The sequence below is a fragment of the Mustela putorius genome, unplaced genomic scaffold (assembly GCF_011764305.1).
Source record: "Mustela putorius furo isolate JIRA1106 unplaced genomic scaffold, ASM1176430v1.1 tig00001419_pilon_pilon_pilon, whole genome shotgun sequence".
Taxonomy (NCBI): domain Eukaryota; kingdom Metazoa; phylum Chordata; class Mammalia; order Carnivora; family Mustelidae; genus Mustela; species Mustela putorius.
This window is the reverse complement of record NW_025421736.1, coordinates 858,074-873,784: the sequence shown is the minus strand read 5'-3', so window position 1 is coordinate 873,784 and position 15,711 is coordinate 858,074. Positions and strand designations below refer to the sequence as shown.

The 15,711-nt window shown below is 64.2% G+C and overlaps 2 protein-coding genes across 2 annotated transcripts in view; one reads left to right on the top strand and one right to left on the bottom strand.

Moving 5' to 3' along the window:
* BRD1 (bromodomain containing 1) overlaps positions 1 to 14,147 on the bottom strand; it is a 40,909-nt gene extending 26,762 nt beyond the window's left edge. The window contains 1 exon segment of the mRNA XM_004775434.3: positions 10,369 to 14,147. Within this exon segment, the coding sequence (XP_004775491.2) occupies positions 10,369 to 11,735 (1,367 nt within the window). The 5' untranslated portion in view covers positions 11,736 to 14,147.
* LOC123394085 (collagen alpha-1(I) chain-like) lies at positions 12,056 to 15,358 on the top strand. The gene is made up of 4 exons (XM_045087523.1): positions 12,056 to 12,306; positions 12,676 to 12,765; positions 13,868 to 14,705; positions 14,825 to 15,358. The coding sequence occupies exons 1-4, from the start codon at positions 12,056 to 12,058 to the stop codon at positions 15,356 to 15,358; spliced, it is 1,713 nt and encodes a 570-aa protein (XP_044943458.1).
* The last annotated feature ends 353 nt before the right edge of the window (positions 15,359 to 15,711 follow it).

Here is a 15,711-nt window from a genome sequence, read left to right as displayed (position 1 = left end):
TGCTTGTTGCTTGATCCTTCTCCCTTTGTGTTTTAAATACTTTCGTATAAATTTCCCTCTGAGAGAGAGAACACACGGCAAGCAGGGTGAGGGGCAGAGGGAGAGAGAGACTCGAGCAGACTCCTCACTGAGCAGGGAGCCCGACACGGGGCTCGATCTCGCGACCCTGAGATCACGGCCGGAGCTGAAATCAAGAGTTTGGACACTTACCCGACTGAGCCACGCAGGTGCTCCTTTAGATATTTAAAAAAAAAAAAAAAAAAAAAAAAAACCACTATTTGTCAAAGGTATAAAAAGGATTACGAGTTCGATCTTCTCCAGCCTTGCGGAACGTGTCTCCCACACGGCGCCTCCAGATGAGAACTAACCAGGCGCAGGGGGAGGGCCTGACCGACAGAAGGTCGGGGGTAAGACACCAACATGGGACTCTGGCGTATGATCTGCAACAAAGTGTTGTAAATCGAGTCCCTGCTGTGATAAAACCGCTTTCACAGTTTCTATTCACGTACGCGACCAAGATGCAGACTCACGTCCACAGTAACAAAACCAGGAGAACTACAGGAGAGGGGGCTCATCGGAGCGAGCAGCGTCACAACCACCAGTGGAGCCCAGCCGTCCTGCAAAGCCCTGTTCCTGGAGACGCTTACGGGGAAGGCGCTGCAGCCGCGCACTGTCTGCCCGAGCGCGTGCCGGCGGCGGCCCCGCTGCGTGAGGACGAGCGCGCGGCACCTGCGGGGAAGACAGAGGCCATGGCCCGACCGCCCAGGCCCCCCTAAGCTCCCTTTTGGGAATGATAAGCCTCTCCACTTGTGTCTGTTTTTAATATTCCAGAAATTACACCTTCTAGGTGTTTGATCGTAGGATGCAAAGTGCTGGATTTGAACTCAAAAATGCGGAAGGTGGTACACTGCTTTATATCCAAAATGTCTTAGAAAAGAGAAAAGCTGACTCTGTAACAGGCAGCCCCCTGAGATAAGTCAGGAAATCGGCCACGGGACGTGGGCTCAGCGCATGCGAAGACGCCCCCGCCTCGGCTGTGTACCACGGAGGGCGAGCCATCGGCCGGACACCCACAACACCCGCGAGCTTCGTATCACCACGCTGTCACCTGAAACTGACAGAGCTGTCCGTCGAGGACACTCGATGTCGCTGGGGGAACAGACAAGCAACACCCAGCGAAATGGAAACAGGAGACACACGAAGCCCCCGGCCCCCAGCCGCTCAGAGAGACGGGTGGGCCACGTCTGGCAGGCCCTGCCCTGAGCACGACACGGCGCGAGCTTGGGGAGGACAAATGACCAAGGATCAGTTAGAAACGTGAATCACGAAACCAACCCAGGGAAAAAACAAGACTGACTTCTGAGGTACAAAGAAAAAACTCAATACGTTCACAGTAATGATTATAAGAACAGAATCAATAGTGTAAAATCCTCCTCCTACCCCAAAAGGAAAGGAAAAAAGGTAGTTTTTCAGAAGAGGTCGGCCGCCAGAAGACCAGGCAGCCTCTGCCGGCCGCCGGGGAGACAGCAGGGGTGCCCCACGCCGAGGCGGCGGGCGCTCCAACTCACGGGCCGCAGGGACACGAGGGAAAGGCCAAGTCACCCACGAACACACGCCAAACTGGAACCAGTGCACGTGGGTATAAACTGACCCACCCACCAGGAGCGAGGGGGCCTGTCCCAGGAAGGCAACGGGTGGTCTTGAGAAGACAAGTTCTGTAAGGAGAACTCACAGACCAGCGGTGCAGCGCAGACCGTGCTCATCTCAAAAACAACCCCCAACTCCCATCAAGGGGGCGAAGGCCCCGCCAGCAGGGCCGGGAGAGGCTCCCCTCCCCAGACCGACGGCAACAGGCACGTCGAAATGCTTCCCAGGTTCGGAACCAACATAACGATGACCCCCTCCCCACTCCCACGAGCAATGCAGACAGTGTTTTCTTTCTTTCTTTTTGTTAAGGATCTCATTTACGCATTTGCCAGAGACCGAGCGCGTGAGCACAGAAGCAGGGAGCAAGTGACAGGGGAAGCAGACCCCCGCCGAGCAGGGAGGCCCCCGCGGCCTCAATCCCAGGATCCCAGGATCGTGACCTGCGCCGAAGGCAGAGTCTTTAACCCACTGAGCCCCCCGGCGCCCTGAGCGAGGACGTTCTTGCCGATGGAAAGAGAGGAGGATTTCAGGACGGGCGCGCACCGCCTTCCCGGCGGGAGAAAAGCATAGACGCGACTGAGCAGGGCCGAGGGATTCCCGCAGCGACACCCGCGGTGCGCGGTAGCTGGACAAGGACGAGAGGAGCAGGTGCACAAACTCGGAGGTGACCGAACGGGTCGGCGGACTCCATGGGATTCCAGGTTCCCAGAAGGTCTGTCAAGAAGCCCCACAGGACGGCCCCAGGGCTGGGCAAGAACCGCGCCGGAGGGACCTGCGGGGGCTGCGGGAGCGAGCGGGGAACTCACTCCGGGAGCGAGAGAAGGCGGTCGCCCCCGAACACCCAACCGCACTCGCTCCTCACCAGACTCGTCCCCAGGTACGTGAGGACACGGATGTGAGGGACACGGATTCTACAAGTGACCGAGGCCTCCGCGCCCAGGCCGGGGACACTTCGGGGAACGGCGGCCTGTGCCGGGGTGGCCTGTGCCAGGAGGCCACACAGCCAAGACACGGCCGGCAGACCCCGAGGGCCCGCTGGCACCGAGGCCGAGGGGACGCGGACGCCGACGGGAAGGCCGTCGGAAGCTTTCCCAAGAACGTCCTGAGGCCTTCAGGGAAACGAAGGGTCATCGGACCGAGACACCGCAGGCACCAACCAGCGGACAGAGCAAACGCACGCCCATGGGCAGTAAAAGGCAAAACTCTTGGAAAGTGCCAGGACTGAGGCAAAGCTGTCCGCTCCCGCCCCATCAACCCGCTGCTGGGCCGGCGGTCCTGGCCTGCACCGAGCCTGGACGGAGACCGAACAGGGACTTGCAGCCCCCCCACACCATCATTCCCTCACGGACTGTCCCCAGAAATGACCTAATAAACTACAACACATTGTATCAATCTTAACAACAACAAAACAAAACTACCCCGAAAACCACGCTACTCACAACACTCCATGAGAACCCCAGGAACTCTCGGGAGACGTGGAAGCGGCGCCCCGTGCGCAGCAAGGCAGGCCCACTCGTGCTCGCGCAGCCCCTGTGCACGGAGCCCCGGCTTCCCGCAGGGACACGGCCATCGCGAGAAGCAGGCCTGGGAATGCACGTGGGGACGGCGACCCAACCACACAGACAGGGACTCCGCAGGGACCCTGCGTGGGTGCGCGCCACACACGGCGACGACGGATGCAGGGGCGAGGCGTGGGCGCTGGAAGCCGCGGGTCGGAGCCGGCCCGCTGACCGGCCACGGTGGGGAAGACACAGAAGCAGGCGGGAGAGCTTCGGGCTGCGGGGGGAATACAGGGGAGCGGCAGGACGTCGGCGCAGGGGGAGGGAGGCGGCTTCAGACCCCGGCCGCAGCACCACCCAGGAAAGACGCTAAGAAGAAGAGTCCCCTGCATCAGACGCCGCCGCGCTACGGTGTGTTCTCCAGAGTTCGCACCTGTTCTCAGGGGTGCGGGTGGCTCGGGTCGTGATCTTAGGGTCCTGGGATCGAGCCCGGCACCAGGCGCCCTGTTCAGTGGCGAGTCTGCCCCCCCCCCCCGGCTTGTGCTCTCTCTCTCTCTCTCACTGTCTCTCAAATAAATAAAACCTTAAAAGAAGACGCTCTTACCTGGTCTCTACCAACGTGCTCCTGGACGGAATGAGGACAGAAAGGAAGGGACAGGCAAGGGAGGCCTCCGAGTGCCGTGCCGCTCGGACGGGGCTCCAGACCTCCGAAGCGGAAGAGCCCGCAGACACAAGGACAAACGTGACACAAAGCCGAGGGGAAGGGACGCACGCGACGTGCACAGCCCAAGCACCTGGCCACGCACATGCGAGGCAGAGGCCTCCTCAGCCACAGGGACATGCACGCCACCACGCGCACCCGAGGTGGCCACGAAGAGACACCGGCTCGTGCCGAGAGCACCGCGCCAGTCCCCAGCGACGCCCAGCTCTGCAGCGAGCCAGGAACTCCCACGTGAGCAGCAGGGTCGTCTGGCCGCCCACCTCCAGACCCACGGCAACGCCGGAAGCCGCGACACGTGACAGCGTGGTCCTCAAGGTCAGCGCACAAGCAGCAGCAGACCCTGTGCCCAAGCGCGGAACGCCAGAGCAGGGACTGGAGGAACACCCCGCCATTCACCAGGGGCCGCTGCGAGGGCTGGGCTAAGCGGACTGGAGGGCCCGAGAGGGACTTTGGGAGCGCTCCTTTCCTGTCGTTTCTTTAAACAAACAAAAAGCGACAAATGCCTGTGTTAGTCTCTAGTTTTCCATTTTAAAACTTTTTATATAAAAACCCTGGGAAACGGAAAAAAAATGCCATTAAAAAATTATTTTCCCTACACGTGTGCACGGCCACGGCAAGGACGTGCTCGGGACGAGCCGGCATCGCCCCTGCGGAGCCGCACCTCAGACCCCACCCCCCTCTGCACCACCTTCTCAACTGTCCTGAGTCTTTCCAACGGGGACAGCTCACTTCTGGACCAGCTCAGAGGTCAGACGGAAGTCGGGGGGGCAAGAATGAAATCCAACCCCTCCGACCAGACAAAGCCAGAATCTGCCTTGGGAGCAAAGTGGTTCTGCAGACGCGGCTCCCAGAGACCCTCCGGTCCAGTCTGCCCTCCCCCCTTCTTAGGATTTCCCGTCACCGAAGCCGGAGGTGGCCGGGGCGCATCACACCCAAGGCGAGGTGGCCGTCTGCAGCAAGCTACCCATGAGCCAAGTTCCCCAAGGTCAGGTCCACGGTGACAGCCTGCTGGGCCACCCAACGCTCCCCAGCCCCATGTCCAGGTCCCGCTGCAAAGCACAAGCAGAGCAGAAGGGAAGGATCCCACGGAGGAGAACCTGGGGTGGGGGCTGAGATGGACGGCCCCCCAGGCCCCCCGGGGGCAGAGAACCCACAGGTGGGACCTGTGGCCGCGGTGAAGAGGAGCCAGGGGCTGCCTGGCCTCCTTCTCCCAGACCGTGGGCCGGACATCGGAAGAACACAAGCGCAGAAACCTTCCGCGGGGGCGCCAGCAACACCGTGGTCACCAGGGAGCAGGGGCTGTCACTCCGTCCGGGCGAGGGACACTGGCAGCTCTGCGGACACCAGGCGAACAAAGAACAAGGCTCACTCTGCAGAGGCAGAGGGCTGCCTTCTCCAAACCCAGCCCACCAGGGAGGAGCTTGGGAAGCACCCAGATCCCAGCAGGCTCACCTCCCGGGACCGGTCCTGAGTGCCGGCCCGGCCTCGCTGCAGCTCACCCCGAGCTCAGTCCCATTACGGGACGTGTGGGCACACGGGGCCTTCTCTGTGCTGGGCAATGGGAGGCACCTTAGAAAGACGTGGCTCCGAGGGGGCACCTGGGTGGCTCAGTCGTTAAGCGTCTGCCTTCGGCTCAGGTCATGATCCCAGAGTCCTGAGATCGAGCCTCACATCGGGCTCCCTGCTCCGCGGGAAGCCTGCTTCTCCCTCTCCCACTCCCCCTGCTTGTGCTCCCTCTCTCGCCGTGTCTCTCTCTGTCCAATAAACGATGGCTCAAATAAGAAGATTTGGGGGTCTCGCTCCTTATTTTTGCAATATTTTATAAATTTAGGGTTATTTCCGCATTTCCAATTTCAATAAAAAATTGAAATAACTACCCTCAACCCGATGTGATCTGCACCTGGGCCTGTGGAGAGCCTCCTAAAACCTCCCTCGGCACTCTGAACACTGTCCGTCCGTCCGCCGCGGCGTGCAGGTGTGGACTCCAAGTGCCCCGCACACATCTGGCCCCTGATCAGCCCAGGGGACACCCAGGCTGGGGCGGTCGGGAGACAGAGCAGCAACTACCCACTGCCAGTATTACAGAAAACCCAGACCAAGTCCCAATCCTATTTCTGCCAACAACAGAATGAGTATGAACAGAAATGACAAAATTTTCTTCTCCGGCACGTTCTTTCCGTGGACTGAGCGCCGGGGATCCTGGGTGGAGACCCAGACCCAGTAGGAGGGCGAGGACACCAGTGTGGGGAGCACAGCGGCTCCCTGCGGGGAGCACCAGCACCCAGAGCACCCTGGGAGGGGCCAAGCGTGGGAGGGGCTGCACAGGGCACAGGCCAAGCTGTCCTGACGCTTGAAGGACCGTGGCCCACGGCCCACAGCACCACACTCACAAGACTCCGGGAGGAGCCTGCCGGCCCACACACCTTGACCAGGTCCTTCCCCAGCGCCTCCCCTTCACTGCAGCTCCCTGGTCCAAACAAACCTGCTCACCAGACCCAAGGCACCCTGTGCCCCCTCCCCCGGCCTCCCCCGGCCTCCAGGCAAGACAGCCGGTGGCATGGCACAGCCCCACCCCAGGCTGCCAGAGAAGCCACAGGCTGGGGAGCACCCCTCCCAGGAGGACACGCCCCGCCCCCAGTCTGAATTCAAAGGGAGATCAGGGCAGGTGGGAAAGAGAACATTCCCAGAGCACTCGGCAGCCCGCATCGTGCTTTCCCAGTGGCCGGAGGCAAACACAAGCACCTTGCTTTTCCACAGGCCACAAAACGCACAACCTGCAGGTTTTACTTTTTGATTTTTTTTTTTAAAGATTTTATTTATTTATCTGACAGACAGAGATCACAAGCAGGCAGAGAGGCAGGCAGAGAGAGAGGAGGAAGCAGGCTCCCCACCGAGCAGAGAGCCCGATGTGGGACTCGATCCCAGGACCCTGGGACCATGACCTGAGCTGAAGGCAGAGGCTTAACCCACTGAGCCACCCAGGCGCCCCTTCGGTTTGGTTTTTAATGCTTCTTTCCAGAGTAGCCGCTTCTTTAGTCCCTCCACAGGCCCTTTCCTGAGGACCCCAACGCCGGCAGGGGGCCTCGCCTGCCTGTGGCCCCACACCGAGGGTGGCACACAGCGGGCCAGGCAGCCCTGGGGGACCAGCAGCCCTGGGGGGGGCCAGAGCCCCCATCTCCCGGAAGGGCTATGCCAGCGCCCTACACGGCCCTACAGAACTTTTCTCAATTACAGTCAAATTAACTTCCAGAAACACGGCAAAAAAAGACGTACAAAGCTCAAGCTCACACTTTTCACACTTATGTTCAAGAAGCATAAACTTTCTCCGCCAAGTGTCTCCCGCGTCTGTCCTCACCTGGCGTCTGCACAGAGGGAGGGCACCGACCAGCGATGCCCCGGAGTTAACGGAGCTGTGGACCCGACCCTCCAGCTCGTCATTAACAACTTACCAGGCGTGCACGTGCCCTGAGCCACCCCCCCATAAATGACCCAAGTGGCCGAGAGGACCAGGCTGGTATCAAGGCCAACAAAGCACATCAGCCTCTGCTCGTTAGAGGCCAATCTCCTCCACAAAGAAAGAGCCGCCCCCCCCAAGTACGACAAAGGCGGGCGCTCGGGGAAAACTCCGTGACTACCGGGAAACCAGACGCCACAGCTTGCTGAGTCCTCCTTCTGGCCTGTCCCCCTCTCCAGTGCCCACCTCGACTGGTCCCTCCCCCTAAAAAAGCAGCGTGGAAGATGAGGAACCAGAGAAGACTCGCAGAGAAGAGCAGCTACTCGAGGGAAAGGCACCCCTGCGAACCGAGGAATGCCTGTGACGGGACAAAGCTTGGGCTGTTCTTGGGAAGCCCAGCAGCGAGGGAGCGATTTCCTCTCTAGCCTCTGCTCCCTCCTGCGGCTTCGCACTGCTGCCGAGGGAGACACACTCTCACGAAAGCCCGTGACGCCCGTGACGCCCGTGCCGGAGACAAGACAGACAAGGATGGGCCTGACGCAGACCTGGGAACAACCCTCGGTCACTGTGCCCGCGGCCACACCGGCAGGGGGACCCTCAGAGGCAGACGATGACCCCGCCAAGGCAGAGCCCGGTACTGCACCCATCCACCTCCACCGGCAGCCCCTGCAGCCCCCCGGGAACGAGGCCGCCAGACCAGCCACACCTCAGGCCGCGGCTTCAGGATAGTAAGAGCCGTGGCTGGACGGCCCGGGCCACCCCAGCACCGGCCCTGTCAGCCCCCAGAGCGGTCCGACCACAGATGACCACCAGCTGAGGGTGGCCGGGAGATCTTCCAAGGCGGCCCAAAACATCAAGATCTCCCGAAGTCTGGGCAAGCCGGATGGCACGGCCCCAGGCCCTAACCCAGGTCCATCTTCGATCTCTGCTCCGAAGTGCAGCGACGGGCTACTGCTCAACTAGAAGACCCAACACGGGCCAGGCCACAGCTCTGGCCCACACTACAGCTACATGACCTGCTGTGCAACGCTTCGGTCCAGTGTGGGTGTCTCCTCCGTCAGGCCCGGTCACCTGCGACCTGCGGGCGCCCAGGTTCTCCCGCTGGAAATGCTTTCTCCTGCGAATGGCCCAGCAGCCCCGCGCAGCCCCTCGTCAGCAGCCTCGAAAGGAGCACGTCAGCTCACCGCGCCGCGCACAGAGGGGCCAGCACCGTGGACTTCCGGCTCCTCCATTTTTTAGGTCGCATTTTCTCCCTTTCGTTTACCTCGACCACCGTAAAGCTGAAGTTTTTAGGGCTCTTCAGCCGAAGCTCTTGATGCAAATCTCACACTTTCTGGCCCAAGGCAGAAACGCAAGTAAAACTACCTTTTAAGAAGTCTAGCATGGGCACCTGGGTGGCTCAGTGGGTTAAGCCTCTGCCTTTGGCTCAGGTCATAATCTCAGGGTCCTGGGATCGAGTCCCGCATCGGGCTCTCTGCTCAGCAGGGAGCCTGCTTCCTCCTCTCTCTCTGGCTGCCTCTCAGTGTACTTGTAATTTCTCTCTGTCAAATAAATAAATAAAATCTTAAAAAAAAAAAAAAAAAGATTTAAGAAGTCTAGCAGACTGGTTCGCAGATGCTGGTTTTCACCTGGCTATGAGGGACAAGCACTTTTATCCGCTTCTGTCTGAATTTACTGATTCTGCAACGAGTTTGAGCAAAATTTCAGTCTGGGAAAAGTCACACTGCTCGTGTTTTTTAAAAGATCTCCTTATCTCAGAGCGGGAAAGAGATCGTGTGCACAGTGGGAGGGACGGGGAAGGAAGCAGGCGCCCCGCTGAGCGTGCGGTCTGCTGCGGGGCTCGACCCCAGGACCCTGACATCATGACCTGAGCCGACATCAGGAGTCGGACTCTCAACTGACTGAGCCCCCGGGAGCCCCTACTTCTAATTCTTAAGAGACACTAAGCGCCTGCTCCCTCGGGAGAAGAGAGCGCTCCAAGGGGCACCGCGCACGACCCCTCACAACCCGGCCGGTGACCCTAACCCAGGCGTGACGGTGAGGACCGAGCCTCCTGCTTCATCACACACGCTCCTCCCCGTCACACACACGCACAAAAACAACGCAAAAACCGAGTCTTGGATACATTTAAGGGAAGTCTTCCTTCTCCGCAATCCAAACGTCCCCCGAGTCTGTCACTCAGTCTGGGACACGAGCAGGTTCTCTTTCTGGCGTCCAGGCCACAGCACGGAAGCCCAGGCTGCCCTCGGGCGCACGCGACGGTCTGCACCCGCACCTCGCCGCCCCATGCGGTCTCCTCCACCAGACGCCCGCCAGCCCCGTGCCCGACGACCAAGTGCCCGCCACCCGCAAAGCCCCCCCCAGGCCTGGGGGCCTCCAGTCCCTCACCCTCATCACCAAGTCACCCACCCACACACTGAACAAAACGCAAAGAGCAAGTCCGTAACCGGACCACAGGCAAAGACGAAGAAACAAGTCCCGGGACAGGAGCCGACACAGCCGCATGGGGACTGGGCCTGGGACACTCCCCACGGCGGCCCCCCCAGCACCGTGAGCCCTCCAGACCCCCCGCGCCGCACCCCCACCGCGGCAGCCTGCTGTACCCTGGAGAGCCCCACGCGGACCCCTAGTCACAGCCCCAAGGGAGGCTGCGGAAACCCAGACAGGAGTGCGGCGTCTCCCTCTACGAAGCTCCTGGCGGCCCCACTCTGATCTCCACTCGTCCCTTCCCTCCCCTTCACTTTACAAGTTTTACTTGAGATGCCCCAAGGTTCCCAAAGTTGGAAGCGGAGCGGAGCAAGGAACAGCTTTTTATGGTGTCGAAGGTGATGGATCAGGGCCCGGACTCTAACTTCCTGCAGTCGGGAAGCTAGGGCTCTAAGGTCCTCGCGGCTCGGGGGAGAAGGTCCGTCAGAGAGCCCCCAGCTGACGGCCCCCGTCCCGGGGTCGCCCACCCCGTCCCGGGGTCCCCCGTCCCTGTCCCGGGGTCCCCCGTCCCCGTCCCGGGCTGCCCCGCCGTCCCGCGCCCCGCGCCTGCAGGCACTCACCTCTGCGGGGGGATGTGGGGAGCACACACGGGCGGCAGGGCCGCGCAGGGCTCACTCGGGGTCTTCTTGGCCTTTTTTGCTTTCTTCCTGACTTTGGACGTGGACCTGACGGCTTTGACGGAGCTCTCTTTTCGACAGACGCCGTTTTTCATCTCGACATCCCCGTAAATGTTCAGAGGCCTCCGGGTGCAGCCCGGGGGCGTGTGGACGTCACAGTAAGCGGTCTTTCTGACGGAGAAGGTCGTGGCGCCGCCAGTGAGCTCCTTCACGGGCTCCATCTTCATGTAGAGGCCGGCCCTCTGGGCGCACGTCACGTGGAAGGCGGTGTAGCAGTTGGCCTTGTGGCACTGGATACAGGCGCCCACGCCCTTCTGCTTACAGAGGTAGCAGGTCAGTTTCCACCTGGCCGGAGGGATGTTCCTCACGCCATCGATGGGCTCGATGAACACTGTGTTGGCAAAGCCGACCTCCGGGATCCACAGGGCACAGACCACATGGCCCCAGCGGTCGTCGTCCGTCTTTTTGAAGGCACCTCCCTTGTTGGGGCAGAGCACGCAGTCGGCGGGCCGGGCCCGGGACTGCAGGCAGTGCCGGCAGAGCCACTGGCCCTCGGGGATGTAGGGCACCCCGTAGCACTCCTGGTGCACCGCCAGGTTGCACATGTCACAGAAGAGAATCACGTTGCTGTTCTGGCACTCGCCGTCCATGCAGATGCAGCACACGGCGTCCTCGTCGATCAGGGACTGCTGCTCGCCCTGCTTCTGGTTCTCGCAGTAGGACTCCTTCTCGAAGCGGTCCATGAGGAACTCAAACACGCTCTGCGACACGGCCGAGACGCAGTCGCCCTTCCGCTTCTCGTTGACGATCTCCAGCCAGGCGTAGTCCTCCTCGTCCATGTCGTACTCCACCTCGTTGTCCAGCTCCTCCGCCGACTTCTCGATGAACTTGTAGTACACCGGGGGCCGCCGCGGGGCGGAGGGCGGGCTGTACTCCACGATCCGCACCTTGGGCTCGGGAAGCGCGCCGGCTGACGCCAGCGGGCCGTGGGCGCTGGGCAGGGCCTCATGCCTCTTCTTGACCCGGTTATTCTTGTGGCGCTTGGTGCGCGTGCAGGCCGGCGGCCTCTCCCTGTTCTCCTTGTTGCTGTTGCACTCGCTCAGCTCCTGGGCGGTGAGGTCGTCCTCCAGGATGACCTCCAGGGGATCGAAAATGCTGATCCTGTGCAGGCGCCCCTCGATCTCGATCTCCACCATCCTCTGGGCTTGCGCGTAGGTCAGGGTCTCTCGCGTGGGGGAGTGCTTAGTGCCGCACGGGGAGGAAGGGTGCCTCGCTGCAGCGCCGCGATGACATCGCCCTTTCCTCCTCATTTGGTACTGACTCCCTGAAACGGAGGCACAGGGGCGTTAGCTGCCTGCAGAAGACCCGAGACGAGAAAAACCACCAGACACCGCGGCCGGAGCGAACCAACCAACTCAAACTACATGGGAAGGAAACTCCCAGCTGACATCGCTCCAAGGCTTCCAAAACCACGCACCCCAGGACTCGTGATCGGAGGTCACAGACCGCCTGGACAAGACGACACAAGGAGCACGGAGAGGCCTTTGAGAGGCACAAGTCCCTCCAGGCCACTCTGGGGTTCCCATAGCTCGCCAGTCACCTTCCCAGACCACACTAACGGGTCGTCAAGATGACCGCAGCATTCGTCCTGAGGAGAGGTCCCAGCTCTGAGCCCAGGAAAGCCCACACAGAGCTGGACTCCAGCAGGCACAGAGGTCGTGACAGCAAGGGCAGCGCGCCCCTTAACCAGCTCTCCCCCGGCCCTGCTGCTGCCCAAGAGGGCTCCTACAGCCCTGGTGCAAAACCCCTGCCGGCAGCCAGAAGCCTCGGCAGTCTGACCACAGCGGTCCACCCTCTCCACCAACACGGCCTCCGCACAAGGTGAGGCCCAGGGCCACTAAGCCATGCCAGAACCAAAGACAGGAGCCCCCCTTCACCCCCAGGAGGCCCAACCCGCCTTCCAGAGGGCCTCAGCAGTGACCGCACAGAAACCCCCACAGCCCAGCCACCCGGCCTCGCTGCCCCAAGGGCACTTCTCAGCTGCTGGCGTGACTGCAGCGCCCACCGTGCCCTCCTCATCATGTCCACCCAGACGATGTGCAACGGGCCACGGAGGGCACCTCCGCTTGTCCCCAATAGTGAGCGGCACCCCCCGCCGTCCGAGGAGAGCCCCCGCCCTGGGGTTGCCAGCAGTGGCTCAGGAGCCCGACAGCCTGGCCACAGACCTTCAAGAGCGTTCGCTCTTTTCAGACCTCCACCATCGAACTCAGGAACGGAGGCTGCTCTCAACCTGCCTCCCAGGAAGACCCTGGACCGCCGGCCGCCAAGCCCGGGGTCACCGTAGGATGACAACGAGGACCTCGGACTCCTCTCCCCGAACCACCGCACTCTGCTGACAGGAAGCAAGACGACTTCTAGGAGACTGGCCTCCAAAAGGACTTTCCAAGCCGGGGGCCCAGACCCACTGCCTTGCAGTCACCCCGAGGAGCTGGATCGCGGCCACACAGCAAGCCAGCTGGCCTTGGGGAAAAGCCCCGAAAGCACGGGAAAAGTCCTGAGAGGCAAGACCCGAAATGCACTTTAAGACAGACTTCAGACTGTTCTTTCGTCAAACAGAAATCCCTGTTTTATGCTGAAACCTTCTAGGAATTCCCTGTAAAAACAAGATGAAAACGCCGTGGCCGGCCAAAACCCCATGCACCTGCGCCTCAGGCCTGCGCAGGGGCGCCCTCAGCCCTGGACCGCGGGGGTCGGGCGGAAGCCACCGGCCGGCCAGCCCTGCACCAGCGATGCCTTGTGAAGAGAGGTGTCAGCACCACAGCCTCCGAGGAGGGGACCCTCGGGCACCCGGGGACGGGCTCCCGTGTCCCCACCGAGGTGGTGCAGGAGCAACATGGTTACTCCCCAGGTTCAAAGCCAACGCCTCACCTTGTCCTCTGGGCACCGCACGGAGCCCATCTAACTACAACGGGCTTCCAAGAGCCACACTCTGGGGGGGGGGGAGGTCTTTAACCACTGTCCACCAGAAGTTCACCTAACAGCTCCCGGTCCCCGCAGGCCTGTCATCTGGACTCGGAGCTGGGACCGGGACAGAGGGCACGGAGCAGCACAGAGCGACTGCCCCAGGTCCTCGCCTCCCTACGCCCACTGACCGGCACTGGACGCCGCGTCCACACAGGCGCTTCCCCGGAGCAGTAGGACGCCCGCGGGGAGGTGGGCAGCAGTGACTCCGCCGCGGACACGCAGAGAAGCCGGGCGGAGAGGAAGCGGGCTCTCCGGCGGTCGGCTCGGCCCCAGCAGTGCACCGCGGCCCGGCCTGGGCCCAGCCCCATCCGCTCCCCCGCGTCTGAGCGTCGCCACTGGGAGCAAGGCCGGTCCCCAGCTCAGGGGCCTGAGCGAGGACCGCCTGACCCGCGGATGTGCCCGGGGCCCCCGGACCGAGGCGCGGCCGGCTGGGCCGATCCCGCGGGGGCCGCCGACGGGCGTGGCGCTTCCTGGGCCCGGCGGGGGTCAGGACGGCTCGGGGCCCTCCCGGCGGCGGCGGCTCCGCACTCGGGCCGGAACGCGGGGGCGCCGCGTTCTCCCACCGCCCGCCGGGGCGCCCGAGCCGCGAGGCCGGCGCGGGGCACTGGGCTGGGCACGTTGAACGTCCGGCCGCGGCGCAGCGAGGTTCCTGCCCCCGCAGAAGCGGGCGGCGGCGGTTACATAACGCGACCCGCCGGCGCCACCGACGCTCCGGCCCCGCCGCCCGCCGCCCGCCGCCCGCGGCCCTTCCCGCCCGGGTCCCCGCGGCCGGCACAGCGGAGCCCGGCGGGGACGAGCGCGGCCTCCCGGACGCCGGCCCCGACCGCCCCGACCGCCGCGACCGCCCCGACCGTCCCGCGCCCCGCGCCCCGGCTCCCCCGCCGCCGCCCCGACCCTCCGCGGCCTCCGGTCCCCGCGGCCCCGGCCTCCCCGCGGCCTCCCCGCCCCGCCGCCCGCCGCCCGCCCGCCGCGGACAATGCGCCGCCGCCGCGGCCGCCAAACATGGCGCCGGCCCAGCCCCCGAGAGGCCGGCGGCGGCGGGCGGCGAGCGAGGCGGCCCCGACGCGGCCCCGGCCCGGCCCCCGCCCACTCACCTTCGGGGCCGCGGCCGCGGGAGCCCGGCGGCGGGCGCGGAGGCCGGCGCGGCCCAGGCGGCGCGAATGGCGCCCGCGGCTCCCCCGCCAACGGCCGCGCAGGCCCGGGTCGCCCCGCTCTGGGCTCCCGTCGGCGGCCGCGGCCCGGCCCGGCCCGGCTCGGCTCGGCTCGGCTCGGCTCGGCTCGGCTCGGCGGGCTCGGGCTCTCCGGGGCGGCGGCGGCGGCGGCGGCGCGGGGTCGGGCCGGCGGGGGAGGGGCCGGCGGGGAGGCCCGGCCGGAGGCGGCGGCGGCGGCGCGGGAGGCTCGGACGCCCGGGCCGGCGCGGCGCTCGCTCCCCGGCGGAGCAAACAATGCTGCGAGCGCTCCGCCCCGCGCGCTGCGTGCCCGCGCCCCGCCCGCCGCCGTGACGCGCCGGGGCGGGGCCGCCGTGACGCGCCGGGGCGGGGCCGCCGTGACGCGCCGGGGCGGGGCCGCCGTGACGCGCCGGGGCGGGGCCGCCGTGACGCGCCGGGGCGGGGCCGCGGGCGGGGCGGGGCGGGGCGGCCGGGCCGGGGAAGGCGGGCGACGGGACCCTGGGCGGGGGGCCTCCGGGGCGCCGGGGGGACCGGAGGGGGGGGCCGGCGACCTCAGGGACAGGGCCGGACACGGGACCTCCGTGCGGTGTCGGGGTCCCCACGCGACGGGCCGGGACCCTGGGGGAGGGCCTGGGGCGGGGTGGCTGGGACCCTGGGCCCAGGGCCTGAAGGGGAGGGCCGGGACCTCAACTGGGGGCGGGGACCCTGGTCTGGCCAAGGCCCCGGTCCAGAGGGCCTGAGGGGGTGTGTGCGGACCCTGGGTGGGGCAGGGAGGGGGTATTGGGACGGAGGGCGCAACAGGACGCGGGGCTGGGGGTCAGAGAGGGCGACTGGACTGGGTCACCAGCCAGGGTAGAGGGCTAACCCGAGTGGAGTTACAGGACACTGGGCAGGGGAGGGAGGTGGAGGCCAGCCCGTCAGGGGAGCTGGCTCGGGAGAGGTGAAGCCCAGTGCCCCGGGAGAAGCCTAGATGGTTCTGTGGTTTCCTGGAGGGTTCCAGGCTAGCACAGTGACCACGAAGGAGGGCTGGGCCCTGGGAGAAAGGAGCCGGCACGGCCCCGCTCGCTGGGGGCAGCAGGAGAGGCCCCTCAGG